Source organism: Phytophthora ramorum, assembly GCF_020800215.1.
Source record: "Phytophthora ramorum isolate Pr-102 chromosome Unknown Phyram_PR-102_s0002, whole genome shotgun sequence".
Classification (NCBI taxonomy): Eukaryota; Oomycota; class Peronosporomycetes; order Peronosporales; family Peronosporaceae; genus Phytophthora; species Phytophthora ramorum.
The window spans coordinates 4,394,146-4,419,710 of NW_027150648.1; the positions used below are offsets into that span (position 1 = coordinate 4,394,146).

Genomic DNA, 25,565 nt, shown 5'->3' on the forward strand with positions numbered 1-25,565 from the left:
CGTGGCGAGTCCAAGGAACTGCCGCAGTTCCTTTACGTTTGAAGGCGTAGGCCATTCATTGATCACTCTGACCTTTCCTGGGTCAGGGCGTACGCCGTTCTTCCCCACGAGACACCCAAGTACGGGTATCTCGGTCGCCCCGAAGATACACTTCTTCAGGTTCGCGTAGAGCTTGTGCTTTCGCATGAGCTCAAGCAACTTGCGAAGATGCTCTGTATGCATCTCCACATCCGATTTCCCATTCACAGCCCGGCTGTGAATGAATACATCATCGAAATAGCTCGGTGCGAAGTCGCGCACCGAGCGCAACAAGTGCGTGACGCACCTGTTGAACGTCGCTGGGGCGTTCTTCAGCCCCTGCGACATCACGAGCCACTCCCAGAGCATGCCGCTCGGAGTGCTTACCGCTGTGAGAGGGATATTACTCTCAAGCATGAGGATCTGATAGAACCCGTCTCTCAGATCCAGAGTACTGAAGATAGTACTCGAGGTCATCGAATCGATGATCACATCTTTTCGAGGTATCGGCGGCTGCGCCGGTACCGTCGCGTCGTTCAGCTTGTTGTACGCATGAACGATGCGCCACCCGCCCTGTGGTTTCTTGACACAGAACGTAGGCGCGCTGTGCGGGGACTTTGATTCCCGCACTTGTCCTGCTTTGCGACGACTTTCAAAGAAGTCGTCGATTGCCTAGACTTGCTCACGCGGCAGTGGCCACTGTCGCGTGACGCAGTACTTCGTTCCCGGCACGAGATCAATCTCGTGCTGAACACCCTTGTCCTGCGGTAACTCCGCAGGAATGTCGTCCGGGAGTATATCCTTGTAGTCACGCAAGACCTTGTAAAAGGGGCTCGCCTTGAGCGAGTCCCAGCCTTGCTCGTCGAAGCGCTCCTTCTTCGAGGGCGCGAACGCCCTCAGCGATGAGGTGATTCAGCTCTTCTGATTCACACGTCATCCTCTCGACGTCCGAGAGGACGCAGATCCTCTCGATGCGTCCATCGTGCAGTTCGCGAGCGAAACGCTTCCAGCTTGTGACCGGGAGCGACATCAACTCCGACGCTAACGTCGGAGGATTATCCAGCCTCATCTTCTTGTATTGGAGACCAATACTTGTACGCGTCAAGACACTCAATGTCTCGACGGTCGTCTCCAACTCCTGTGTCTGCCCGGCAGACACTGCTTGTAGCGTCTCGGTCCCTGACCGAGACTTGCGCAGCTTTTCTTGCTTGCGCCGTTCACTTCTCGTGCGGAGCCCGGCTCCGCGAGTTTCTTCTTGTCCAGGCCCGGCCGTGGACAGTTGTTCCTTGTATTCGCCGGCGGGTTCTACCCGCGGGCGCACGCGTTCAAGCCCGGCTTGATCGCGCACCGCTTCGTCGTGCAGCCCGGCTGCATGCGAGCTCGCAAGCATTTTCGGTGCGGGACGTTTGCAACCGTTCGCACTGCTTGCAGCGTTGGCTCCCAGAGCCGACGCGCCTTCTTTACCTCTACGCCTAACGGCGGAGTGTCTTTCGACAAATTGTGTATCGACATTATCTGTCGACACGACCGCGTCGCCCCGGACGCTTCGAGACCCTCTCGAATCCGATTGAATCAGGCCCTGATGATTCGTTTCACATCTTCTTCCAACGACTCTCGCAGTCGTTGGCGTTCGCTTGGGGTGATCGGAGACAGCCGCATGCACCACGTGGTGCATGTGCTGCGCCGACAGGGCCATCGCTCTCTGTCGCGCTGCTGCTGCTCCCGAAGCGCACGATCGTGCGCTTCGTCCAGTCGATCACCGGATCATGCCGTGCAAGCCACGGCATGCCCAACACCATATCGTCCAGTTCCAGGACGATAAGCTCGTCGACGAACTCCTTCTCTTGATAAGAGAAGCGTACGCGTACGATACGCTTCTCGGTTCTAACAACGACACCCGTTGCTAGTCTCACTTCCAATAGACTTCGAGGTGTTTCTACCTCCTCGAAGTCAAGCCTTGGAAGGCTCTGCAGTCGAACAAAGTTGTTCGACGCACCACAGTCCACTAGAGCACGAAGAGACCTCTCTCTCTCTTCGAGCTTACCTTCAGGATGACAAGGTTCGGCTTGTCATCTTGCTTCTTGCAGTGAGATTGACTCTCACTGGGGGCAGCGATCTTCATTGCAGCGTGTCCGATGTCGACACGCTCGACCGCATCACCAGCAGGGCGCCCCGCGCCTGCTGGTCCCTTTAGTTTTTTGATTGCCCGTGACGATACCCAGTATCGCCACGACGGCTCCTCGCCGCGTGCACAGGTGCTGTGCATTCGCGGGCATAGTGATCGATGTTTCCGCAGCGGAAACAACGCACATTCGTTGATCCACGACGCTGCTGGGAACCAGCAGCTGTCGCACTCGAGAGGTCCATTGGTTCGGGACCTCCCGACGGCCTTACCACCGGTCGTGGCATCGGCCGTGGGGCGTTCACATGCAGTTTAGCCTGCCGTAGGCTAAACTCTTCTTGCATTGCGAGCGCAATTGCAGCCTCGAGAGTATTTGGATACTCTCGGAAGAGATAGGTCCTCACAGGCCCATCTCTAAGGCCCTTCATGAATGTGACGACCTTTGTCGCCTCGTCAATCGGGTTGGTCACGATGTTCGAGACCAAGTACCGTGCTCTTTGGGCGTAAGCATGCACGTCATGCTTGCCCTGTTGCAGATCGAGGAACTCCGCCCTCGATCGGAACTCGTTTTGCGGGGGCTCAAACGCTAGTTTGAGCTCCTCCTTGAACTCTTCGTACGTGCTAAAGCACGTAGGGTCTGTGAGTCGGCGTCCGTACGCCCAACTCCTCGCTCGTCCGCCAAGACATGACATGGCGAACGCAACCTTCGACAACGGGTCGACGATACGTCGAGCCGCAATGGCAGTGTCGACCTCGACAAGCCAACGGAGGAGAGGTTCGCCCTCTCTTCCAACATAGCTGCTTACGTGGAGTTTCAATGACTCCACGCGCGGTGTGGCCGATGGCGACACCGAAGTTCGAGCAGCGGTTTCACGCTGTTCCTTCACGATGAAACCCAGAGCAACACCGTGTTGCTCCGTCGGTGATAGCGTTCGCAACATCGTTGCTACCGCCGCTTCCCCAATGACTGTTGACAGTCGTTGGAGGGCCTCCCACTCTGGTTCCGACAGGTGGGGGCAGTCTGCACGCGCAACATGCGTTGCAGACGTGTTTGGGCTACCCACGGACATGTTACTGTCCGAGGGCAGGTTCTCAGCCCCGCGTTCGTATTCCATACGAACGTGTTAGTCGGTCGTTGGACGGACTACAAAGTGCTACCAGGTGTAATGGGTCTGCTTAGACCCACTACTTAAGCTTACACGTGTGCGCACGTGTATGAGGAAGCGTAGGAGTAATTTACTTAAGTTCAGTATACTTGTATCCGCAAGTATACTTAAACTAAGACAAAGGGACCGAACGATAGCTTTGGTGCCAAATGAGAACTGTATTGATTGTAAATGGGGTTTCCTCCTAAAACTGATATTTCTAATGAGAGGTTCTACCACTGGATGGCTGGCAGAACCCCTATCTATTGAATGACTCTCATTGGTAGAAAGGTGTTACTTTCTACCAGTCATATGCCTTTTGCTATGAATGTGGACCACCCTGTGGAGTGGTCACCTGAATGTATTCCTTAGTGCATGTTGCACTAAGGTAGGAGGTGAACCGAATGTGTAGCCCCGCTACACCGACTTTCGGCGGCGACGGTGTCGTCGGCGGTCATCAGGACGTGAAACTAAGTTACCCACTTCTTGGTGGCGGTGCCAAGAGTCTCATCGACTCCGTGTGGCACATTGTTACCCACACAGGAGGTGCTTATAGCAACCACAGCCCTGGCCATGGTCTCGACCGTCTTGGCCTCACGTGGGACTTGTTCTACTGGGGAGACTTGCATCCCCTGGCGCCGATTCAGTCGAGGTCTGCATGGCGCCACGATCAGGAGCGGTGGGTGCTGCTGGCGTTGCAGCTCCCCTCGCTGGACTATTAGTCCTGTCCACCGGCATTGCCTGTGGCGGTCCATTGCACGCAGTGTACGGCGTCTTAACATCTGTTGTAGCTGCAACTACTCCGACGACTTCTGTATGTCGGCGGACGCCATTGCGTCCTGGCAATCCTTTCGGATACCGCGTGTTCTGGCAGAGGTGGGGTCATGACTCACCAATGCTCTGCCAGAAGCTGGGTGCCGGTTAGCCTAGATGGCTTTCCGACACCAATTTCTTCAGGGTGCGTCCATGGCACGGCGCACCCAAGCGGACGCCGTACGTGTCCACGACCACGTACGGGTCGCAGCTGTTCAGGTATGTGAACCTGACAGCAAGGTCTATGCAGACCATTGCCGATGCTCCCTCACAGAGAGTTGGCAATCGCTCCGGCGGCGTACGAAAGCATTCGACGCCCCTGGAACTAAACGTTCCTAGGGATATTAACATCCCCGTACACTCACGTGTACTAACGGCAACCCAGCGTTGCCATCACCGATTCGAGACATAAAGTCTCTCGTAGGCTAAGCCTCCATGGTGTGCGCCACCCGCACACCCGTCACGGAGACTCAACTCTCTCCCCTCTGGGGAACCCGCCATTACTGGTGGCCGGAGTTCCCTCAGCACCTGGCCGCGGCTTGCGCCAGCGACCGTTAGGCCCTCGGGGTTTGAGGGATGGGTTCTTCCCCACCCCAGTCGAAGGACACACGCGTTGGTAGTGTCCTAGTCCGCCGCATTTATAGCAGCGGACCGAGCCAAGCTCAGCAGAGCTCAAGTCCATAGGCTCTGGCTCATTGTTCGCAACGACAAGTTGCGCAACAACCGGAGTACCAGCCTGCTTATGGCTGTACGCCTTCTGGAGGGCGATCTTAATCGCCTCCTCCATAGTGGATGCATGCACGTGGAATAACTGTGTGCGTGCGGGACCGACCTTCAGGCCGTCCACGAAGACCGTCGTCTTGACGTCGTCGGGCAGGGGGTTCCCCACCAACGATGATGCCAACGTGCGCATCTCTTGTACGTACTCGTACAGCTCGCGCTTCCCTTGCTTACAGGCGAGGAAGCGGGAGCGCTGGCGGAACGCATCGTTCGCCGGGAGAAAAGCAGCGCGAAGCCGCTCGCACAACTGTTCCCAGGATGCAAAGCATCCAGGAGACATCGTCTCCAGCGTGTACGCCCAATTCTTGGCACGACCGCTTAGGTTGGACAACGCGAACGCAACGCGAAGTCCCTGATCCGAGATGAGACCCGCCCTCATGGCGATCTCAACTTCTCGGATCCAGAAGTGAAGGTTTTCACCTTCCTTCCCTTCGAACGCAGGCACAGCCAGCCGCAAACGCTTCGGCTGGACCGGCTTCGGCTCGGCCACAGAGGCCTGCAGGTTTCCCTGCACGTGAGCAATGAGCTCACGCTCATACGTGTCGAACGCGTTCACGCGTTCGACTTGCTCCGCTGGCATCACCGACGCCAAGCCTCGGAAGACATCCCTCCCAAAGATGCCTCCCATCTTTCGAACGGGCTCGAACTGCGAGTCGTTCAAGTGAGGAAACTCACTTCGTTCCATAGTGGCTCAGGCTTTGAGACCACAGAGGATTCAGGTAGTCCAATCCTACCCGCGTAGGCGTGGATTGACTACAAGTGCTACCAAGTGTGACGGGGCACACAGCACCTTGCACAGAGGAAGTGCTAGAGAGCGTAAGCTCTCGGTGAACAACAAGTTCACGGTTCCCCGACTAAGGGAACCGACTACGACTTAGACGGTAGGTTTAAAGACTGAATATATTTTATAGGTGAGCCAAGCTTGATCCTTACAAACTCTAAGTCAACTATAGTAAAAGCTAAACAAGTGCCCAATGGTTGGCTCACCGCCAACCGGTACCACGTACCATGGGCACAAAAGAGAGACGTCCCGTCACTCTTTAGGTAACACGGGTACACGTCGGTGTACCCCGTTACATGGTAAACGTGATGCATGAGTTCAGGAGCCTCAGTAAGGCCACAAGGTACAGATTCGCGACAGGGGATTCTCAGAACCACAGCCTCTCCAAAGCTTATAATAAAGAAGAAAAGGCATAAATTATGTCGAGCCGACCTCCGATCCTCCACGTTGCTATTTAAATGGCTCGGAAAGTCGCAAAGTGGGCAAGTTATCCTGCAGTGTAGGATAAGTTGCCCACTTTCCGATTTCCGAGCCATTTAATACAGCCAAAAAGAAGATTTGGGCAAAAATTCGGCATCGTTTACCGCCAAAACCTGGATGGTGTGGTGTACGTAAACTAGTTTGGTACTTACTGCCACAGAACAAGGTGGGTTTATAACCGGACGGGAATGATGAAATAGCGGCCCCGAAACAGAGTTATTTTTAAACCCGAAACTGGGAGGCTTCTATGAAAAAGCGTCGCTTAACCCCCCACCTACTCGAACCGTGTTTGCAAAAAATATGACGGCCAACGAGACGGAGGTGCCGCAGGAGTCTGCCTCAACGCGTTCCCACTCCGATGAAGGCGCAAATATTCCCCAAGAATCTTGTAATCCTGCCGCCGAGGATGCCTCTTCGTCGTCTCCAACCTTCGCGTTCGCAGCATGGAAGGCGGGGCTCGAGTTAATGTTACGCCAAGAGAGCGATTCGTTGCACGAGAGCGTCCAGGCTTTACAGGGCGACTTTGACGACCGCTCCCAATTCGTCCGTGGAGATTTTGCGTGGCGAAAGCAGATCGCCGCTTTCCACGACCGACTACAGGACATTCTCACATCCCAACTCGGTGCGATGGTCGCCAACGTTAGCAAACATGCAACCCAGGTTGCTGAGAGCCTCGCGCAGACGCTGGCCAAGACGGAGCGAGACGGACAACGTGCTGTCCAGCAGCAAGAGCAGAAAGGGGAGACGGCGTTGCGTCGAGCGCGTACCGCGTTGGCCAAGGAGGTGGAACGGATAACACGACTAGAGAGGTGCCTGAGACTTGAAGAGGCCCGTCAGGCGGCTGCCACGCTAGCTGAACGAGAACGACAGCTTATAGCTGAGCACCACGCTCGAGAAAGCCATCTGCAAGCATTGTTGGGCGATATGCGGTCATCCAATGAGTCTCTAGATACCCTCAATTCCCAGCTACTTGAAGCACTTCGAACGTCACGCACGGAGCTGGCTCAATTACGTAACACTCTCGTTAGGTCAGTGTCTCGGCCAAAGCAGAGAAGCTCTAGCCTCGCACAGGGAGAAAGCAAGAATGCTGGCTCTGATACCGCAAGAAGGGGAGGGGGGGTCAAGACTGGGAAAAACAGCATTGTTAGCGGCCTGGAGTCGCTTCCATCAACAGCAAACGAGCTGCTACTAGTGCCTACGCTGCAGCAGTCATTGAGTGCAGCAACGCAAAGCGTGGCAAATCTAAAAAATCGTGTGAGTGAGCTCGAAAGCGCTCGTGACTGTGATAAGCTGCGACTGCGTGAGCTTCAACTCTCTCTGGCTCAGGCTGAGAGCGAAAAAGCAAAAGCTACGAAGTTGCTTGGAGAAGCCCGGTCGGCACTCATTGACAACGAAACCAAACTGGCTCAAGCTGCTGGTGAATGCGCGCGGCTACAAGACAAGCTTGACACATTACAAGCACTAGCGGAGGGAAGAGAGCAGACACTTGTTGATTCGCAAAGACTAGAAGATGCTACTCGTGATCGGCTAGCTGTGTTGACGAGTCGGGTCCAGCATATCCGTACCATCGAGGCGCGGCAGCGTGAATTTGAGCATGTAGTGGGTAAATGGAAAGAGGCACGCTATCGGAAGCAGGATAAAGAGGAATATGCCTCAGTATCAGACGATGGCGGAAGGAGTTTGGAGCGCATCGTGGAATGTTTTCTCCGGCAAGACACAAGCGATGGATCTCAAATCGTGGATTTCGTCGAGGCGCCGAAAGAACTCGAGGTTCGTCTGCGATACGAGTTTGAGAGACGATTTGGCGAGCAACTGAACCTGCGGGTGGGCCATGAAAGACGGCGCGTCCTTGAACGGCTGGAGCGCATATGTGCTGCCGAGGCAAAGGAGAGGCATGAAAGAGCACAACGTACACGCCAAAGTGTTGCTCATGTCAATAACCTGGAAAGCGACTTCACTCGTCTTAAGCGGTTGGTGAAAGCTGCCTACAATCAACTAGGCATTTGTGTTGGCGCGTGGTCTGAAACAGATTTGGACAGCCTTCGTGGGCAGCTGGATGCACTACAGAGCCAAGTGCAGGCACTTGAGCAAAAGTTGGAGGCGGCAGATAATAGAGCAGAGTCGCAGCGCGTATTGCTTGTGCGAGCTGAGCTGTCACAGCAGGAGAAGGATCTTCTTTTAGCGGAGCTCACTTCACGCTATCGGCACTTGCAAGCAACTCAACATGCATGGGGTACTCAGCAGCAGCAAAATGAACAGCAAGAACAAGCCCATTCGATGGAGCGCAAGCCTCTTACTGTTTACGGTATCCCGCAGCCACTGACACAAAAACCCAGATTGCACGCATTGATGCAACTCCCTACGAGATCAAGGCCAGCGTCAGCTGCGCCTTGTCTGGGTTCTGTAGAGCATCAGCCTCTTCGTCAAAATTCCCAGCCCCCACCAAGTCGGCTCGGTTCATATCTTGTTGGCAAAGACAAGTTGGAATGGCAGAACAAGCGCGATGGACGTGTTGAAGAAGTTGAAGAGCATGTTCGCAGTGTCCTGAAGTCAGCTTTAATGCGATCTGAGCTCGACGATACTGTGGGCTCCGATGGGGTAAGTTATCTGCTGGGTAATATTGTTAATGCTTTCCATGCTTTTGCTACTCCACTGATTCTTACCGTTTCACATTGGAAGGTCCTCGAAATCCTACATCGCCGTCGCCACCGCAAGTAAAACTCTAGATAGCCAGCGAGTGAAGTTTCTCAGTCAAAGTCATGTACGAGGCCCGCAACAGAATTTCGTGAAGGAGTAAGGCCAACTCAGGTCGGTTTATACGCAACTTGGTGATCTCCTTCCGAGTGAAGGCCGCAGTGAGCGTGTCAGATGCTGTCGACGTTGCGTCTAATACTCGCGGTTGCTCCAGCATGAAGTCCATGTCACCAAAAATGCAGCCCGGTCGAACTCGCCCCACAAGCTCCATTGGAGTGGTTTGCTGGTTTTCGCTCGCGGCTACAGCGATTGCAGGGGGTCGTAAGGTTGTGGGCTGGGCATGCTCCCATTTCGGTGAGTCTGACAATAGTGTTGCTTCACTCGAAATTGTCATCAACTCGACTGTACCTCGAAGAAGTACGTACCACGTGTCTGAGCTGTCCCCGACTCGGAAAAGCTGATTTTGCACATTCCATTCACTCAGCGAGAACAACTGAGCAAGCTCTTCCAAGTAACATAATGTTTCGGGATCGTCCTTTCGAATGTCCGGCAGGTATGCAGCAAATACTTGCGGTAGCGGTAAAGCTGGAGATCTCAGCGGCGAGAAGATCAAGTGCTGTCCCGATCGAATGGATCGCCGTTTTGCTGCTGATAGGATAAGCCGCTGCTCGCACCAGTCCAAAGCAAGATCTAGGTCTGATGTGACGTGACACTCACCATGCGAAGGCTCGTCGTTAGAATGCACCACCTCCTCCTGAGCTAGAGATGCGGGGAGCACGTCATTGGCCCGCAAAAGAAACTCCACGTCGGGCCTCATGCCGCAGTAGACTGCACAAACTTTACCAAAACTGAACGCTAGCTTGAGTGCCAAGAAGCAAGAGCGTGCTGCTGTAGCATCCATCCCGCTTACTTGAGAGAAATCGAGAACAACGAATCGTGTAGGTCGTCGGTCACGTTCAGCACATGGTTGTCCATGGAGATTTAAAAGGGAAGGGGGCATCGGGATATGACTTTCTTGAGTATATGCCGCAGGCCTTTCTTGCCTATTTGAGAGCAAAGGTACTCTTTCTGATTGCTCGTTCACTTCTTCTGGTAGTTGTCCACTGTTCGAGATATCGCTTTTGCCTGCATCTATCGGCAAACGGACGTAAACTGCACTTTTGACACAGTTTTGAATGCGCGTAGCCGACCCGAAGAAGATATGACCTTGTAGTTCGATAGTAACAATGGCATCTTGCTGACGCAAACTGCTGCTATCATCATCCGCTGTCAGCAGGTTTGCTCCATAAAGCAACGCATGCTGGTCAGCATTGCGAATAACATTACTGGTCTTGTGGACAATTCGAACGTTTTGAGCCTTGGCGTATTCCACGAGAAAGCTTGCTGCTGCTAGCATAATGCCTGAAGCTAACCCCAGCTGGACTCCAAAGAAGTTAAGAGAGCAGAATGTCCCGACCACGGTCATGTATTCAGCAAAAAGTAGTTTGTGGTAAACTCCCACCAGCCAAGTCTTGAGCAAGTCAATGCCAATAAATATCATGACAGCCCCGAAGAGGAATTTCGGCACAACTGCCATCAAAGACATGGGAGTCACAACAATGCCAAACTCGCATATTGCAAGGGTAACCCCAACTAGCCGAGTGATCCCAGGGAAGTAAGATTCAGCTGTTGCGCTGGGGCGAAAACGCGAAGTAAACAATGTCTGGCTGAAGATATAGGACCCGGTGTAGCCACCAGTGAGTCCACTCACAAGGTTGGACATACCAACGGTCTGCAGCTGTGCGTTGTAGTTCATGTTGCTGCTAGTTCCCATACAAATAGACGCGATATCCAGCGACGAGGCAAACGCAATCATCACGAACATGCTCAGCATGGTCAAAAACTGACCTGGCATAACACTCCAGTGGATGTGGTAAAAGTCAAACATCGAATACACATCCACTAATGTGACTCCAGCCCCATTGTCCTCAAGGAACCCCGCACCACGTGCATCATCTAAAGTATAGTTTGAAATCCATATCACAAAGAAAAAACTTGCTGGCAGTACCAAAATACAGCACGGGAAAACAGCAAAGTGTCGAAAGTGCGATGTCAGAATTGACAGCACGACTCCACCAAGCAAGCCTGGAGCTAGCAGCATCAATCTGTGTGGTGAGCTCAGAAGCACACCCCAACCATGCACGGTTGCAAGACTCACGCCAGTTGTCAGGGCAACCCCGCCCTTGACCATGAAGAAGCCCACGTAGGCCAAGTATCCGCCGATAACTGGCGTCGGTAGGTACTGCACAAGCGAAGCCAGCCGCGCTTTACCTGTGAGGATCAACCCGACGCCTACCAATATTGTGCTGATGCTCAAATGCACCAGAACAGTGGCGATCCGCTCTGCTAGCGGGACGTCAGGGTCCAACTCGGTCATTATGGACGAGGCCATACTGGCCAGGAAGATCATCCCTGTGTCTTGCACTTGTCCAATGGCGAAGGGGAGAGGGGACAGCGTCGTAATCACGAGTTGGTGCACCGTACTGGAGGCGAAGACGAGCTTGGTGAGCATGGGCAGGGCGTCGGCGAACTCGGGATGGCTGAAGATTATGGCCGCGAAGCCAATCATGACGGGGCACAGCACTACAGAGGGCAAGAGGTGGATCATTAGTGTTGCGTAGCTACCAAATAGGAGCAGGATTAGGGCAGACGTACCGATTGAGACGACGACACCTGCCAGTACGGCGTGGAGGACGCCCTGAAGCAGCAGCTGCATCCGTCCAAGGGCGAGGGGGCGTCTCGTGGCTCCTGGGGAGAAGGACAGTGCGTGCAGTACCGCATCTCCGTCGTCGTCGAAGCGTGGGCGGCCTCTATCCCCGTCAATCGTCACACGTCCGGGCGAGAAGGAAGGCTTCATGGCGCGCAGATTCGGGAATGAACGTCACTTCAACTTGCGACCAGACGCGTTTGTGGACCACACTAACCTTTGCTGTGTAATCTATTGTGTTGGACAGGTGACCCTTTGTAATTGGATATCTTATTTGACAAGTGACCCTTTGGGACACGTGGAGCTTCATTTGGCTTTTGATCCGACCAAGCAGAGATGGCCCCCACGAACCCGCGCATCATCGCCCTCTTCGACGTGGACGGCACGCTCACGGTCGCCCGCAAGACCGCGACACTCGAGATGCTGGCGCGCCTCAAGAAGCTGCGCGAGAGCATCACGATCGGCGTCGTGGGCGGCTCCGATCTGGTGAAGCAGAAGGAGCAGCTCGGCGAGGACGGTGTGTTGACACTCGGAGACTCCGTCGCTGGCCGTAGGACTGATGAGTTGATGTGCTGTTGCTGCAGTGACCGACAACTTTGACTACAGCTTCTCGGAGAATGGCCTGGTGGCGTTCCACAAGGGCAAGAAAGTGGGCGAGACGGTAAGTGGACAAGCAGAAACTTTGGAGATGCAGCGACTGACGGACAAAGCTACTACGCTACTGCTGACGACAGAACCTCAAGAGCCAGTACTCGAACGAGCAGCTCAACCGCCTCGTCAACTTCTCGCTGCACTACATCGCGGACCTGGACATTCCCGTGAAACGCGGCACGTTCGTGGAGTTCCGCATGGGCATGATCAACATCTCGCCCATTGGCCGCAACTGCTCGCAGGAGGAGCGTGACGACTTCGAGAAGTACGACCACATCCACAAGATCCGTGAGACCTTCGTGGAGAAGCTCCGTGCCGAGTTCCCCGAGTACAATCTGACTTTCTCCATTGGCGGACAGGTAAGAGGGAGCCGACTGCTTGGCCAGGAGTGTACTTGCCTGTTGACTAACGTGTCGCTGTGCTGCTGCCTATTTGTGACCACTGTCAACAGATCTCCTTCGACGTGTTCCCCACGGTAAGCAGCGCTACAACAGTATTTGTTTGACCATGAAGACTGACCAAAACAAAAATACGCTTTGCTTCGTGTTTTTCAGGGCTGGGACAAGACGTTCTGCCTGCGCTACCTTGACGCTAAGGACTACGATGAGATTCACTTCTTTGGCGACAAGACTCACAAGGTGACCATGGAGTTGTCAGACCTGTTTACGTTTGCTATTCCCCTATATCTCACTAGTCCTATCTGGCACACAGGGCGGCAACGACTTCGAGATCTACACGAGCGAGCGCACCATCGGCCACTCGGTCAAGAACCCGGAGGAGACCATCCAGATCCTGGACCAGCTCTTCCCCTAGAGGACTGTTTACGAGGCTTATGACGGGCTATGATACCCATATGCACAATTTGGCCATCACGCCGATAAGTTGCGTGTTTAATGCAAAGTATTAGCGCCTTGCCCGTTTCCCTTTACCTTCTTCATCTTCTTCAAGTAGTACGTCGTTGCCGAGAACTTTCGCCATGGGGTCTTCGCCTCGAGACTTGAGCAACTTGTAGGCCTCCATCTGCTCGGCGTTCACCTCGTAATTGCCCATGGAGTTGTACTTGCGCTTCTTGTCGTCCTGCTCCGCCTGCTTCTTCTTCTCCTTGGCCGCCTTTTTGATGGCCTTCTTGAGCTTTTTTTCATCTAGCTCAGGGGCAATATTCTCGCCGTACATTTCGCTGCGCTTGCTGATGACACCACCTGCTTGCGTGTCAGTCTGTCCAGGTTCAAGCTTCTCAGGCGCCTTAAGCATAGGCCGCTCCGCGTTGGCCGACTTGGCCTCTTCAAGTGCCTTCTTTCCGTCGTCGCCTGTGCAGTAGGACTTGCGGACCTTCGAGTGACAGCAGCCGTACCCCCAGGCCATTTCACTGCGGTCAAACCACGAGCCCCAAATGCTTGTATGGTTGTTCTCGAAAGAGTCCTCGACGTACTTGGAGCGCACAGGTGCTCGTTCACGGCCCTTGACGACGCGACCGTCGCGTGAATACTCCACGTAGTGCTCGCTCTGCGCCAGCAGAAGCTCCTTGGGTGGCGCCTCCAGGTGCTCTTGGCCACCATATTTATCTAGAATCTTGCGGCTCTTTTCCTTCTCCAGCGCGGCCTTCCTCTCTTCGTACTGCTTCTTGAGGAACTCGGCTTGCGAAGGGTTTGCAAGCGGATGGATATCTGTGCCCTTGGAGTAGGCCTCCCACGCGAAAAGCTGCGCAGACGCCAACTTCTGCGCGTCACCTGTGAAACGTGCCGTGTTGTCTCCAACGAAAGTCGTATCTTCAGGGTTTAGCTCCGGATTGGGGTTATCACGCATGGATCGCGTCTTGGGGTCGTAGTAGGCCGAGTTCGGGTTTAAGTTGCGCAGGTACTTGGCCGTGTCCTCCCGGATTCGCAAATTCCGCACCGTCGTCTTCATCTGCGCACCGCCCACACCTCCCTGGCGGGCCACACGGTCCGTAAACATGGGACCTTCGTCATGGTCACGGAACTCCTCGTCCTCCGACTCCATGTCCGACTCGTAGTCCGAGTCCGAGTCCGAGCCCGAGTTGCCTTCCCCCCTGTCCTTGGCTTTCCCGCGTGGTTTCTTCTTTTTATCCGCCGACTCCTTGAGCTTCTGGTTGATCTCTTCCGCGCGCTTATTCTTCCGGGCCTCGTCCACCTTCTCGTACCGCTCGATGGTCTTGGCGTGTTCCTTTGGGTCGTAGCCGAGCCATTGGTCGCGCTTGGCGTCGAACGCGAGCTTGCCGAATTTCTCAGAACGCACATCCACAACCACTTCATCACTCTGCAGGTCCTTGTTGGTCTTCCAGGCGCCGACTTTGCGCGGCCGTTCGACGCACTCGTTCGTCTTGTGGCTCATGGCGCCGCAGTTTTTGCATGCCCCTTTGCGCCACTTGCGCTGTCTGGCGGTGGTTGTGAGCTGCTTCCTGCCCTTGATATAGAGCTCGTCCGCTTCCTGGATGGATAGCAGGTGCGCCTGGTGCTGCAGCGTCTGGTGCTTGAGCGACGGCCCCGAGTCGCCCAGATACCACGGCCGTTTGCTGATGAACTCGGGGTTGTGCGGGTTGATGAGGTTGCCGTCCGCATCCTGCTCGGGCGGCAGCGTACCGTTCTTACGCGCTTCCTCGATCTCTTGCTTCTTCTTAAAGTCGCTGCTCGACAAGCGCTCTCCACCGGCCGACGCCATCTCCGCTGGTCCTGCTGCTTCCCCTTTTTGTATTGGAACCCGCCACTTCGTTTCCGATTGGCTGAAGCAAAATATTTCAACCAATCGAATGCCGTTTGACCAGTGCTCAGATTATCTCCACATGCGAATTTGCGTCGAAGAGGGAGAACGAGAGTGATTGTCACGTTCCACCGGCGATGATCTCGGAGGCGGCGCACGCCGAGTGCGTGCGGCTGCTGGAGCTGCTGACGAACCCGCGCGTGCAGGAGAGTTGGTCGTGGGTGTTCATGACGCCCGTGGAGATCCCTGGCTACGAGCGGGTGATCAAGCGCCCCATGGACCTGGGCACCATCAAGAAGAATTTGGGCGTCAAGCCGTCGCGCTGCCGCTTCAAGTCGCACGAGAAGTTCGCGAGGGACGTTCGACTAGTCTTCCAAAACGCGCTAGTTTATAACAAGGCCGACCAGGACGTCAAAGGGTCCGTTTACGCGGCGGCGCAGCATCTGCTGCGGGTCTTCGAGACGGCCTACGCCAAGGCCATCGAGAGCGTCTTCAAGGCGGACGATGAGGCCAAAGCGGCCCACCGAGAGGCTAAGAGGAAGGCCGACGGAGACGCAGAAGGTGCGGGCTCCTCCTCCTCCTCCTCGCATCATCACAACAGCCATCACAGCAGTAACAGTCACCGTCGAGAAGAAGGCGAGGAAGGCAGCAAGCACAGACACAAGCACAGCAAGAAGGAGAAAAAGTCTAAAAAGTCCAAGAAGAAGAGCAAGGACAGAGAGCACAGGCACTCGAGCTCCACCAGTGGCGAGAGCAAGAAGAAATCTCACCGCAGTGAGCACGAGAGCGGTGGCGTGTCTTCCAGTGATCTATTAACAAAGGAGACATCCAAGACTGTCGTGGCGGCCCCTAAGAGCGAGTCGTCCATGCCGACAGCTAGTTATGCAGCTATTCCACAGAGTAATAGTGTGGTTGTGAAGCGAGAGGTGGTGCAGAGCCTCTTGGCTCCTGGAGAAAAGATGTCGGACGCGGAGGTGACAGAATGCCTTTCGCTGTTGATGAAACTGGTCAAGTATAAGGAAGGAGCAATCAGTCCTGCTGCGCCGTTCCTACAGCCAGTGGACCTGACGCATTTCCCGGACTACCGCGTCAAAGTTCCGAACCGAATGCACCTGTATGGCGTCCAGAAGAAACTTCGTAGCGGGAGTTACGGTACCATTGATGCGTTTGCCTACGACATGCGGTTAATTTTTTCGAACTGCCTGGTGTACAACAGCGACGTGATTCTGAGCAAAGTGATGCGGAATCATGCCGTCACCCTTATGAAGCTCTTCGAGACCCAATTTGCTAAGATTGGCGGCACATGGCCAGGTATTTCAGAACGGTGGAAATGCCACCAGATCATCCATGAAATCCTTGCTCACCGCACGGATGGGCAGGAAACAGCGCAGTGGTTCAAATATCCAATTGAGTCGTACTATGATTCACCGGACCAAATTCCGTACAACTACTACAAAACGGTCAAGGATCCAATGGATATCGGCACAGTGTCGAGTAAGCTACATCTGGGGGAGTACAAGCACGTCTCAGAATTTACGGCGGGCATGAAATTGGTTTTTGACAACTGCATCCGGTACTGGAGGCCAGATCCCCAGGGACAGACGTACTGTGAGTCTGCGGAAACTTTGCTTCGCGTTTTGCACACACGAAGCGCTATATTTGCTTCTTCCGTAAGCAGTTCTTCGTCAAGAGAAAAACAACGATCCTTTTCGTCATCGTCGTCGAAGGTCAAGTCTGCCCCTGCTGCTACACACTCTTCCACTACACAACTGTCATCAGTTTCCGTGGCTAGTACATCTGGAGGGGAGCATGAGAAGATCAAGAAGAAGTCGTCGTCGTCGAAGTCATCCAAATCGTCAAAGCCATCAAAGACTCGGGAGGCCAGCGGAGGTTTGCCGGAAAAAGATATCTGCTTGGGTATAATGAAGCAGCTGCGAGGGCACAAGATGAAGGGTTTCCGTGGAATCGAAATCAAAACGGCTGGGCCCTTTTTGACTGCTGTCGATACAACCAAGTACCCGGATTACCTGACAATTGTCTCGGAGCCCATGGATTTCGCTAAAATCGAGCGCAAATTGAAAAGCGATCGGTACGGCAGTGTCGACGAGTTCAGTGCCGACGTCCACTTGATATTCTCGAATTGTCACAAGTACAACAGTGACCCGGTGGAAGGCGCCGACATCCGAGCGATGGCCACAAACCTGCGCAATTACTTTGTAGAGCTTTGCAACGAGAAGCTGGGTCCTTTGGACGGCATGGTAAATGGGCCGATTCAAACGCCAACCCACTCAGCCCAGGTCGCGTCAGCATCATCGTCTCTTGGTGTAACTCAACCCAAACCAGTGGCCCCAACATTAACGCGTGCGCCCGAAGCTAAAGTGCATAGTGCTGGAACGGGGTCTTTATCTCTCCACAAGCCAATGAAAAAATCCCCCGTCCCCTCTCCGACCAAGAGACCGGTGTCGTCTGCATCTGCGGCCGTGTCCAGTAGTGCTGTCTCCTCTCGTGACCTGAAAAGGGAAATGGAATCGTCTCGCAGTAGGGACTCCCTGAAGACAGAGCCTGTGGGCGCTTCAATAGCAATTCCAGTCGCTTCGCTGAAGCCCGTTGGTCAAGTGAAGGCAGTGCCTGTGCCAGTCGCCGCAGTCTCTTCATCTACGATGAGTAAAGAGTTGCCTCCTGCGAGTACTACCAACTTAGCAGGACTTACTCCTGAAGAAGCTAAGAGACTGCGCAAGGAGATGAAGGAAAAACGCAAAAAAGAGAAGAAGGAAAAAAAGGAGAAGAAAAAAAAGCGTGACAAGGATAAAAAGCGCGACAAGAAGGACAAGAAAGACCGGACCAAGGTTTCCGGCTCTGCTACTCAGGTACGCGCAGTGATGACGCCCATTTTGACATTTGGCTAACATTCCCGTGAATTGTGCATATTTTCAGGCTGCTGGATTGGTTGCCCAACCAGCTTCCACCCCATTGACTTCGCCTACCACAGTGTCAGCACACGCGCTGTCCCCAGCTGTCTCTGCTGCGGTTTCAACTCCCGCCACCAAGCCACCAGTACCTGCAAGTACAGCAGCAATCGCCTCGAAAAGAGGATTGGTGGAACCTCATCTTGCATCTAGCTCAATGTCGAGCAAAAAGAGCAAGAAACACAAGAAGTCGGACCTCAACTCCTGGGAGACTGCCTGTGACCGTGTTCTAAACCGTTTGAGCAAGATTGAGCAGGTGGGTAAGCTGCACTTCAACCACCCGCTGTTGGAGGTATTCCCGCATCTCGCAACTGAGTACAGGAGCCTGATTGCTGAGCCAATGGACTTGCGCACATTGCGCGAGCAGCTCCACGCACACTCGCTGAACCAGGCTGAGTTCCTGCGAAAAGGTCGGCTTATCTTCCAGAACGCAGTCAAATTCAATTGTGCTGAAGACCCGGCATCGATTCAGGTGCGCGGAATGTCTGCGCATTTGCTGTGGTACTTTGACTCGCTCTGCGCCGAGCTGCAGATTGTTCCAACGCCGGAAGTCTCAGAAGAGCAGAGTCGCTCAAAGCGCGATCAGTTGAGGCGTGAGCGGGCAGAATTCGTGAGCACAGTGCCAGTGGAGCTCAAGGCAAAGGAGTGCCAAAAACTGCTGCGGGTGCTAAACAGCCAGAAGCATGACAAGAACTGCTGGCCTTTCCGTAAGCCGGTGCGCGTTCTGTTTCCTGCATTGTCGCCGGACTACTTTGACATTATTAAGACGCCGATGGACTTGACAACTATTGCGGAGAAACTGAACGAATACGAGTACAAGATGCATGGCGAATTTATTCGGGACGTGCGGTTGACCTTCGAGAATGCAATGACCTACAACCGTGCGGACAAGGACCGCGAGGGATGGAGCGTGTATTCGGCAGCAGTGCACATGCTGGCTGTAGTGGATGACCTGTGGGGTGATGTAACGCTTGAGGTGACCGAGAAGACTCGGCGTCGTGAGCTGCTACGCAAGGAACGCATGAGCGAGTCGAAGCGGAAGCGCAGCGATACCTCGGAGGTAAGCGGCGAGCGCGAAAAAAAATCCCACAAGCACCACCACCACTCGTCCGCAGACAGCGATTCAGGACACAGGCACCACCACAAGCACCATCACAAGAGCGGCAAACAGCGATCAAGCGAGGGTGTCACTGCAGCTGGTTCGCACGGATCAAGCGGCGCTGCGCCTGCCCCAACTGCAACTGTTGTTACTGCAACCTCCGTGTCCGGGACGGTAGTTGTCGGTGGCGGAAATGGCTCGCGAGAAGATGCTGGTACTTTTGATGCGACGGCTACCCGGGTGAAATTGCAACTCATGCCCAGCAGACCGAACATGGAGCGCATGAACAAGCAAGAGCGCAAGGCTGAAGAGAAGCGGCGGAAGCGTGCACGACGCGAAGAGGAAATGGCGCGTACGGAGAAGAGGCGTCGCACTGCCGTTGCAGCTACGGACGATGCATTGCGTGAGGCTGAGATACGAAGTCGGCGCAAGCTGCAAAAGCTGGAGATGACCGAGGCAGTGCGTCTGCGCGAGGAACGCGAGCGTCGTGCAGCAGAAGAGGAGGCCGAGCATGCTCGTCGGGCACAGATGAAGTTGAACGCTGCTGCGTGGACTGGTGTGCTACTGCCAGCTGCAGGTGCTGCCAGCAAAAGAACAGGCTTTTGGGCGAAAAAGCACTCGAAGCTGCAAATATCCGTTGTTTTCCAGCCACCAGCTATCAACGCCTAAGCTTCGTGGCAGGCCGGCGTTTAATGCAAGAAAAAAATAACTATGTCCTGTCAAAAGAGTACAACTACATTGAATCCCAGCACTGCATTCGAAGCCTGGTAAAACAAGAAGGGGACGAAAGCAATTCCTATTAGTATGCATAGTTGCCGCTTTCTCCCACTGCCAAGCAACAACGAGGGGAAACGTCACATGTGTAAATAAAAAGCTTTAGGCTCGGCAGTCTTGCCACCTTCTCCAGTGCACCTTACCCACATCATCATTTTCGAGTTCTCACCTGAAAATCGAGTGCTCGGTGTTATGATTGCTGTCGTGATAGTATGAAAACGCTCATCATAAAGACGAAGAGACTGAAGCGTGCATCTCGTGAGCGTGGCAAGAATTGCTCTTCAACAACTGCCCAAACCGAGGCTTGGAGCATTGTCGCCTTCGTTGTGTAGTGTAAATTGTTGTGCGCTGTTTGGTTTGCTTCATCAACCAACGTGTTTCCCAGCCGGAATGAAACGAGAAGAGGCTCAGATTGACCCACGTGTTTCTTCTAACGCCCCAGTCGATTGCCATTGTTCGCTCATGTTTTCAGTTGTTTGTTGTCTCGCCCGAGGCTTTTGGCCGGCGGGTTCCTCGTGCGAGGCCTTGCCGGGTCTGTTTTGATTTTTGTGTTATCTTCATCTTCTTTTCCTCAGGAAAAATGCGGCAGCGAGCTAGCGAGAGAGCCATCAGTGTAAATCACTAGCTTGCTCGCCGCCTTGTCTCAATCAAGATCACGAGCCTTGTTTGTTTCCACTCCACTGTCCTTGCATCCCCACCCTTTTTCGTTCGTTTCTCCTCTTGTGCCTCTGTCCCACCGTCGTTTCAGCTAGTGCCGCTTATGGGTACTGCAGTCGTTGCTCTTGTTGGTTCCCGAAGTTCGGCTCGGCCATGAGGCCCGTTTCGATTCCTTGCCAGCCGTACTTGAAGTGGTAGACGTGCGGGCCTGGCGTCTCTTCCCCACCGCAAGTGTGGTAGGTGCCCTTGCACAGGCACGTCGGAGGTGGAGCCACCACTGCATAGTTGTCACTCGGAGAGCACGGCGACGGGCACGTCTCAAAGCCGTAGCTCTTTCCGAGCGGCGTGTTCATGCCAGTGGAATAGAAATCCACCAGATTGTCCGGGCGCAGGAGGCCGCAGACGAGGTGGCTCGGCACCACAACCTGCGACTGAATGAACAGCAGCTCCTCCGCCGGCACCTTGGCCCAGCGGTCCTTGGCCTGCGTGCTCGCGGCCTCCAGGTCGCACACGCCGTACGCCATGGCGTAGAGCCACGACTTGCACTCCCAGAGCACATTGGGGTCCAGCTGCAGGAACTGCGCCACGAACATGAAGTCCAGCGCCGGGTCCACGAGCAGCAGCGCGGCGCCCGCCAGCACACTGGGCCAGTACTCGATGGCCTGGTAGTCGAGCAGCGCGATGTCCACGAGCCGAATGGCGTTCACGAACAGCTCCTTGGTGCCCGACGGGTTGCGCGCCGGGTTGACAAAGTCCCCCATCGTGTCCAGCGGGCGCTGGTCGGCCGACCCGCCGGCCACCATGAACAGCAGCCACGCGTAGGGCGTCGTCGGGTGCAGGTTCCACTGCAGCTCCTGGCAATCATCACAAGACGGATACAAAAATTAGCCATCTGTGCACCATAAGAACACCATACGCTCTCTCCCTACAGCTACAACTACAGGTATAGCTACCTACCACAACGTAATCCACCTCGAGGCGCGCGAGATCGTCCGCCGCCAATTGGGTGCCGCCCCTCTCCGCCAAAAAGGCCACGAGGTCGGCGGCCTTGGGCGGATGCACCTCCTCGATCTTGGCGGCCATGAAGACGCAGGCGAGGCCCAGCACTCGCAGCTGCCGCTGCACGAGACGCGCGTCGTCCCATTGGTCCAGTGACGCGGCGGCGCGGCGCCTCAGCAGCACCTGCGCGTACTGGTGGGCGAAGTGCGCCGTCTGTCGCTGCAGCGCAAAGTGCGTCGAGACTTCGACGACCCAGCGCCACGTGAAGCCAAACTGCTCCAAGGCCGCCGGCTGCAGCCCCAGCACGTCTGCGGACGGGGGCGACGGCGGTTTGAGCGCGAGTTGGTGGTAGGACATCTCCTTCTGACGCATGCTCAGCACCGTCATGAGGTCGGGGTTCATGGCCGCTGGTGGCGGTTGTCTCTCTCCTCTGCGGGGTGATGCAGCGCCTTCCTCCGCTTCCGCTGCTTCCTCTTCGCTTCCTACCCTTGCGCTTCCCCCCGTCACTTCCACACTCTTTCGCCCGAACAAGCGGGAGGCCGACAAGAGAAAAGAAAGCCAGAAAAAAAGGTTAAGTGCGATTTTGGACCGGGTGTCGACCTGATTGCAACACCCAGCGCGATTGCTACTGCCGAGGTTGCTACATTTACTGGCGAGTCCGATGCCATCGACAGCACCTGGAGACTGGACTTGTGCTTGCTCTACGATATTAACGACTTCATTGAAACGTGCTGGTAAAACTGCAATGTGGGACTATTTGGGGTGCAATTTGCAAAGGTTCATCGAAACACAGCAAGCGAAAGCGTCTCTCTTGTATGCGAGGACCTGCATTGGTACACATTGCTGTACCTACACCTGCACACTGTAGGGGCACGCTGCAAGCAAGTCGAAGTCTGCAGCGGCCCGACTACACACATCAAAAATGGCGCCAAGTCTTTTTGGCGGCATGTCTCGAGCGAGCGTGCGATGCCGCCGCTGGACTCCGCGACCGAATGTTATCGCTCGCCTTGAACGAAGAGCTGGCGCTAACTCGATTCCAGCCCAATTCTCGTTGCCGTATTGTCGGCGAGCGACAAATAGACGCTTACCGACATACACTTGCACCCAACGAATTAGATAATCGACCAGAAGATCCAATTTCATGTCCACCACATATCGTATTCAATGTGCACCACACCATCTTCCATGTTGAGGTCTTCACTGCGACCGTAGCCCCCGACCACCAGCATGATCCTGCGGCAGGCACGGCGGCTCGCGCCCTCCGTCTGCGCCTTCGCCCGCGACGGATCCCTGCGTTACTGCAGCTCTTCTATCAAGAGCACCGCTTCCTCCAAACCCAATGACGGACTCGAAGAGCGCATCATCTCAGCGCTGGTGGTCAATCGACCAGGTGCAGTATTGACTTCCTGGACATATCTTCCCAATATATCTTCCCTATACATACGCGTTAACAACCCACGCAATGTATTGCAATATACTGCACAGGTACGCTGGCGCAGATCGCGGACGTGTTCGGCTACGCGGACCAGAACATCACAGGCCTCTGCGTGCGCTCCACCGTCGTGCCCGAGCTCTCACGCGTCACCATCTCGTGCTTCCTGCGCGACCGCGAGCTGCCGGCGCTCAAGAAACGACTGCGCGCGCTTGTGGCCGTCACCTTCTTCCACCTCACGACCGTCAACTTTTGCGTGGCCAACGAACAGCTCCTGCTGCGCTCGCAGCTGCTGCTGCAGATCCGACGAGACTCGCGCCGCCAACCGCAGCTGCTGCGGGTGCTGCATGAATTCGACGCCGATCTGGTCGTCCCGCATGATGAACAGGACGCAGCCAGCGACGATCCGCTCGTGGCCATGGATGACGAACACTTCGACGGGGACGAGGTCCCGCACTCACACAGCAGCGCAGCCTCCGCGACGCAGTTCTTGACGCTCGCCGATGAGCCGGACAAGATCATCCAGTTCTTGGGCGCTCTCACTGAGGCAGGCTTCCAGATCGTCGAGACGCAGACGTGCGGCCCCGTGTTCTTGGACACGTCGCACTCGACCCTGGACCCGGAGAGCATAGACTCGTTCCGCCGCAAGGTCGCGTCGGAAGTCGAGAATTTGCTGGTTGTACCTACAGATAACGAGTCGACCACTGCGGATCCTGCCAAAGTAACGAGTGAGATTCAAGGGGGTAGTGACCACGTGAGTGAAGGCACCGCATCTGTGCTGCGGCAAATGAACAAGAACGCGAACCCAAGCGCGATGAGCTCGGAGGTGGACCCACTAGATGCCGACGTCATGACGCCGCTGCCGCCTACCTCCACATTCCAGCTGCACACGAACGACCAAGGCTACTTTTCATCCAAGCGGTTGCGATTGCATGCCCGCATCGCACAGCAGCTGTACTCGTCCGCGCCGCAGGACTTGACCGTGCCCAAGTTTGTGCTTCTATTGGGCATCCCTGGGTCGGGCAAGTCTACCATGCTGAGCCATCTCGATCTCATGGGGCAGCTGACGCTGCAAGATTTCGTCAACTTCGACGTTGACGATGTCATCGCGCTACTGCCGGAGTTTTACCATGCCATGCTCAACGTGGGGCTGGGCAACGAGCCGGAAAGTCGCAGCGTCACCGACCCTGAAGCCGGTAAAGTCACCTCCAAGCTGCGAGCCAAGCTCTTGCCTGGTCCGCAGACGCGATACCAGCTTTGCCGCGACGAGGCCCGCTTCATCCTCAAGAAAAACCTTCACAGCGCCATCATGTCGCGCAAGAATATTATTCTACACGGCAGCGGCAAGAGCTTCACCAGTTACGCCCGCACCATTGATCAGGTGAAGGCAGCAGGCTTTGACGTTCACGTTGTCTGCTTAGATATCCCGGTAGTGGAGGCTTATAAGCGAGTTGACAAGCGCAGCAGCGGGTACGGCCGCGACGTTCCCCGATCGGTCATTGACGAAGCTTCGTCGTTGATCACACGCAATTTCCGTCGCCTGGCGAGCCGTGTGCCCAACGCACATCTTTTCGACAGCGCCAGGGTCCCACCGCGACTGGTCTGGAGTAAACAGCGCTCGGAGGTCGTCACGGAGCATCCGAAAGACAATGTACAGCGCAAGTATGGCATCGAGTAGACTTGATGGACTTGATGGACAGGGTCGACTATTTAATCAACGAGGCACCAAATAATGAACCTGTCTTGTGGCCGAAGAAGTCAAATCACGAAGCATGCAGCTCTGGCATGTGGTGTACTACTACGGGATTCATCAAGATCCTTACACTTCCAATGCAAACACGACAAGTATACGTTGACTCGTTAACAGATCTAGGTCGAGTACGGCGCAGGAGCAACAGATCCAGGAGCGGAGCCATCTTCCGGGGAAACAAACTGGATGGAGCGCACCTTGTACTGCATGCTCTTCTTCATCCCCGTCGAGCTGTCTTTCTGCCCAGTTTCCAAGTTCTTGCTGTATCCAGTGAAGCGATGGGACATACCCCGAGTGTCCCCCTTAGAGACGGCTATCTGCACTGGGGTCTGCTCAAGGCTGTTGTAGTTGTCGTTCTCGTAGGCGATCACGTCGAAGTCCTTCGCAGCCGACTTGAAGAGCATCAGCTCAGTGATCGCGTTCCGATACTTGTCGTCAACAGCAGGAACGTCCTCCGTGTAGCAGAGACCGTAGTTGTTGATAGGAAGAGTGGCGCCCAGGAGACACGCACGGCCAGCCTCCTCCACGTAGAGTTCTTGAACAGAGTGATCGGAAGAGAGATTGTAGCCCGTGTTCGCTACATCCGACGAGATCACCTCGACGTGTTGGTCGTAGGGCGCGTCGAACACTCGCACATTCACGACGAGATCGCAGCCCTTCCCGAACTTGATGCTTCCGATCGTACCCGGCGCGCTGATGGGATTGGCCTTGGTGCAGCTCTTGTCGCGCTTACCAACGCAGAAATTGGAGCCAGCGAAGTTCTTCTGCTCGTAGAAGCACACGGAGCAGTCCCCTGATACCTTCGGCATCACGTTGATCTTGCTGTAGAACTGCGTTCGCCAAGTCTGGTCGTTCGAGGCGGTAGCTGCAGCCGAGTAAATAGCGAGAACGCAGGTAGTGACGAGGCTGATGAAGCGAACCATGGCGGACGTGGAGCTGGGAA

The 25,565-nt window shown here is 55.1% G+C and overlaps 8 protein-coding genes across 8 annotated transcripts; 4 read left to right on the forward strand and 4 right to left on the reverse strand.

Annotated features, from left to right (window-relative positions):
• Window positions 1-6,439: 6,439 nt before the first annotated feature.
• On the forward strand, window positions 6,440-8,857 carry KRP23_2809 (uncharacterized protein; the record flags this gene model as incomplete). Its single annotated transcript, XM_067887587.1, has 2 exons — window positions 6,440-8,737; window positions 8,819-8,857. The coding sequence occupies 2 exons, from the start codon at window positions 6,440-6,442 to the stop codon at window positions 8,855-8,857; spliced, it is 2,337 nt and encodes a 778-aa protein (XP_067750163.1).
• A 2,067-nt stretch (window positions 8,858-10,924) lies between these two features.
• KRP23_2810 (putative vacuolar membrane protein) lies at window positions 10,925-11,729 on the reverse strand (the record flags this gene model as incomplete). The annotated part of the gene is made up of 3 exons (XM_067887588.1): window positions 10,925-10,963; window positions 11,031-11,455; window positions 11,528-11,729. The coding sequence occupies 3 exons, from the start codon at window positions 11,727-11,729 to the stop codon at window positions 10,925-10,927; spliced, it is 666 nt and encodes a 221-aa protein (XP_067750164.1).
• Window positions 11,730-11,915: 186 nt separating this feature from the next.
• KRP23_2811 (Phosphomannomutase) lies at window positions 11,916-13,043 on the forward strand (the record flags this gene model as incomplete). Its single annotated transcript, XM_067887589.1, has 6 exons — window positions 11,916-12,096; window positions 12,164-12,240; window positions 12,314-12,589; window positions 12,682-12,705; window positions 12,785-12,868; window positions 12,942-13,043. 6 exons carry the CDS (start codon window positions 11,916-11,918, stop codon window positions 13,041-13,043), a joined length of 744 nt encoding a protein of 247 aa, XP_067750165.1.
• A 90-nt stretch (window positions 13,044-13,133) lies between these two features.
• On the reverse strand, window positions 13,134-14,906 carry KRP23_2812 (Pre-mRNA-splicing factor SLU7; the record flags this gene model as incomplete). The annotated part of the gene is made up of 1 exon (XM_067887590.1): window positions 13,134-14,906. The coding sequence occupies one exon, from the start codon at window positions 14,904-14,906 to the stop codon at window positions 13,134-13,136; it is 1,773 nt and encodes a 590-aa protein (XP_067750166.1).
• Window positions 14,907-15,082: 176 nt separating this feature from the next.
• KRP23_2813 (SWR1 complex bromodomain subunit bdf1) lies at window positions 15,083-19,679 on the forward strand (the record flags this gene model as incomplete). Its single annotated transcript, XM_067887591.1, has 2 exons — window positions 15,083-17,812; window positions 17,880-19,679. 2 exons carry the CDS (start codon window positions 15,083-15,085, stop codon window positions 19,677-19,679), a joined length of 4,530 nt encoding a protein of 1,509 aa, XP_067750167.1.
• Window positions 19,680-20,542: 863 nt separating this feature from the next.
• On the reverse strand, window positions 20,543-21,842 carry KRP23_2814 (G1/S-specific cyclin-E1; the record flags this gene model as incomplete). The annotated part of the gene is made up of 2 exons (XM_067887592.1): window positions 20,543-21,295; window positions 21,399-21,842. The coding sequence occupies 2 exons, from the start codon at window positions 21,840-21,842 to the stop codon at window positions 20,543-20,545; spliced, it is 1,197 nt and encodes a 398-aa protein (XP_067750168.1).
• Window positions 21,843-22,667: 825 nt separating this feature from the next.
• Window positions 22,668-24,550, forward strand: KRP23_2815 (uncharacterized protein; the record flags this gene model as incomplete). The annotated part of the gene is made up of 2 exons (XM_067887593.1): window positions 22,668-22,830; window positions 22,926-24,550. 2 exons carry the CDS (start codon window positions 22,668-22,670, stop codon window positions 24,548-24,550), a joined length of 1,788 nt encoding a protein of 595 aa, XP_067750169.1.
• A 191-nt stretch (window positions 24,551-24,741) lies between these two features.
• KRP23_2816 (uncharacterized protein) lies at window positions 24,742-25,545 on the reverse strand (the record flags this gene model as incomplete). Its single annotated transcript, XM_067887595.1, has 1 exon — window positions 24,742-25,545. One exon carries the CDS (start codon window positions 25,543-25,545, stop codon window positions 24,742-24,744), a length of 804 nt encoding a protein of 267 aa, XP_067750170.1.
• Between the last annotated feature and the right edge of the window lie 20 nt (window positions 25,546-25,565).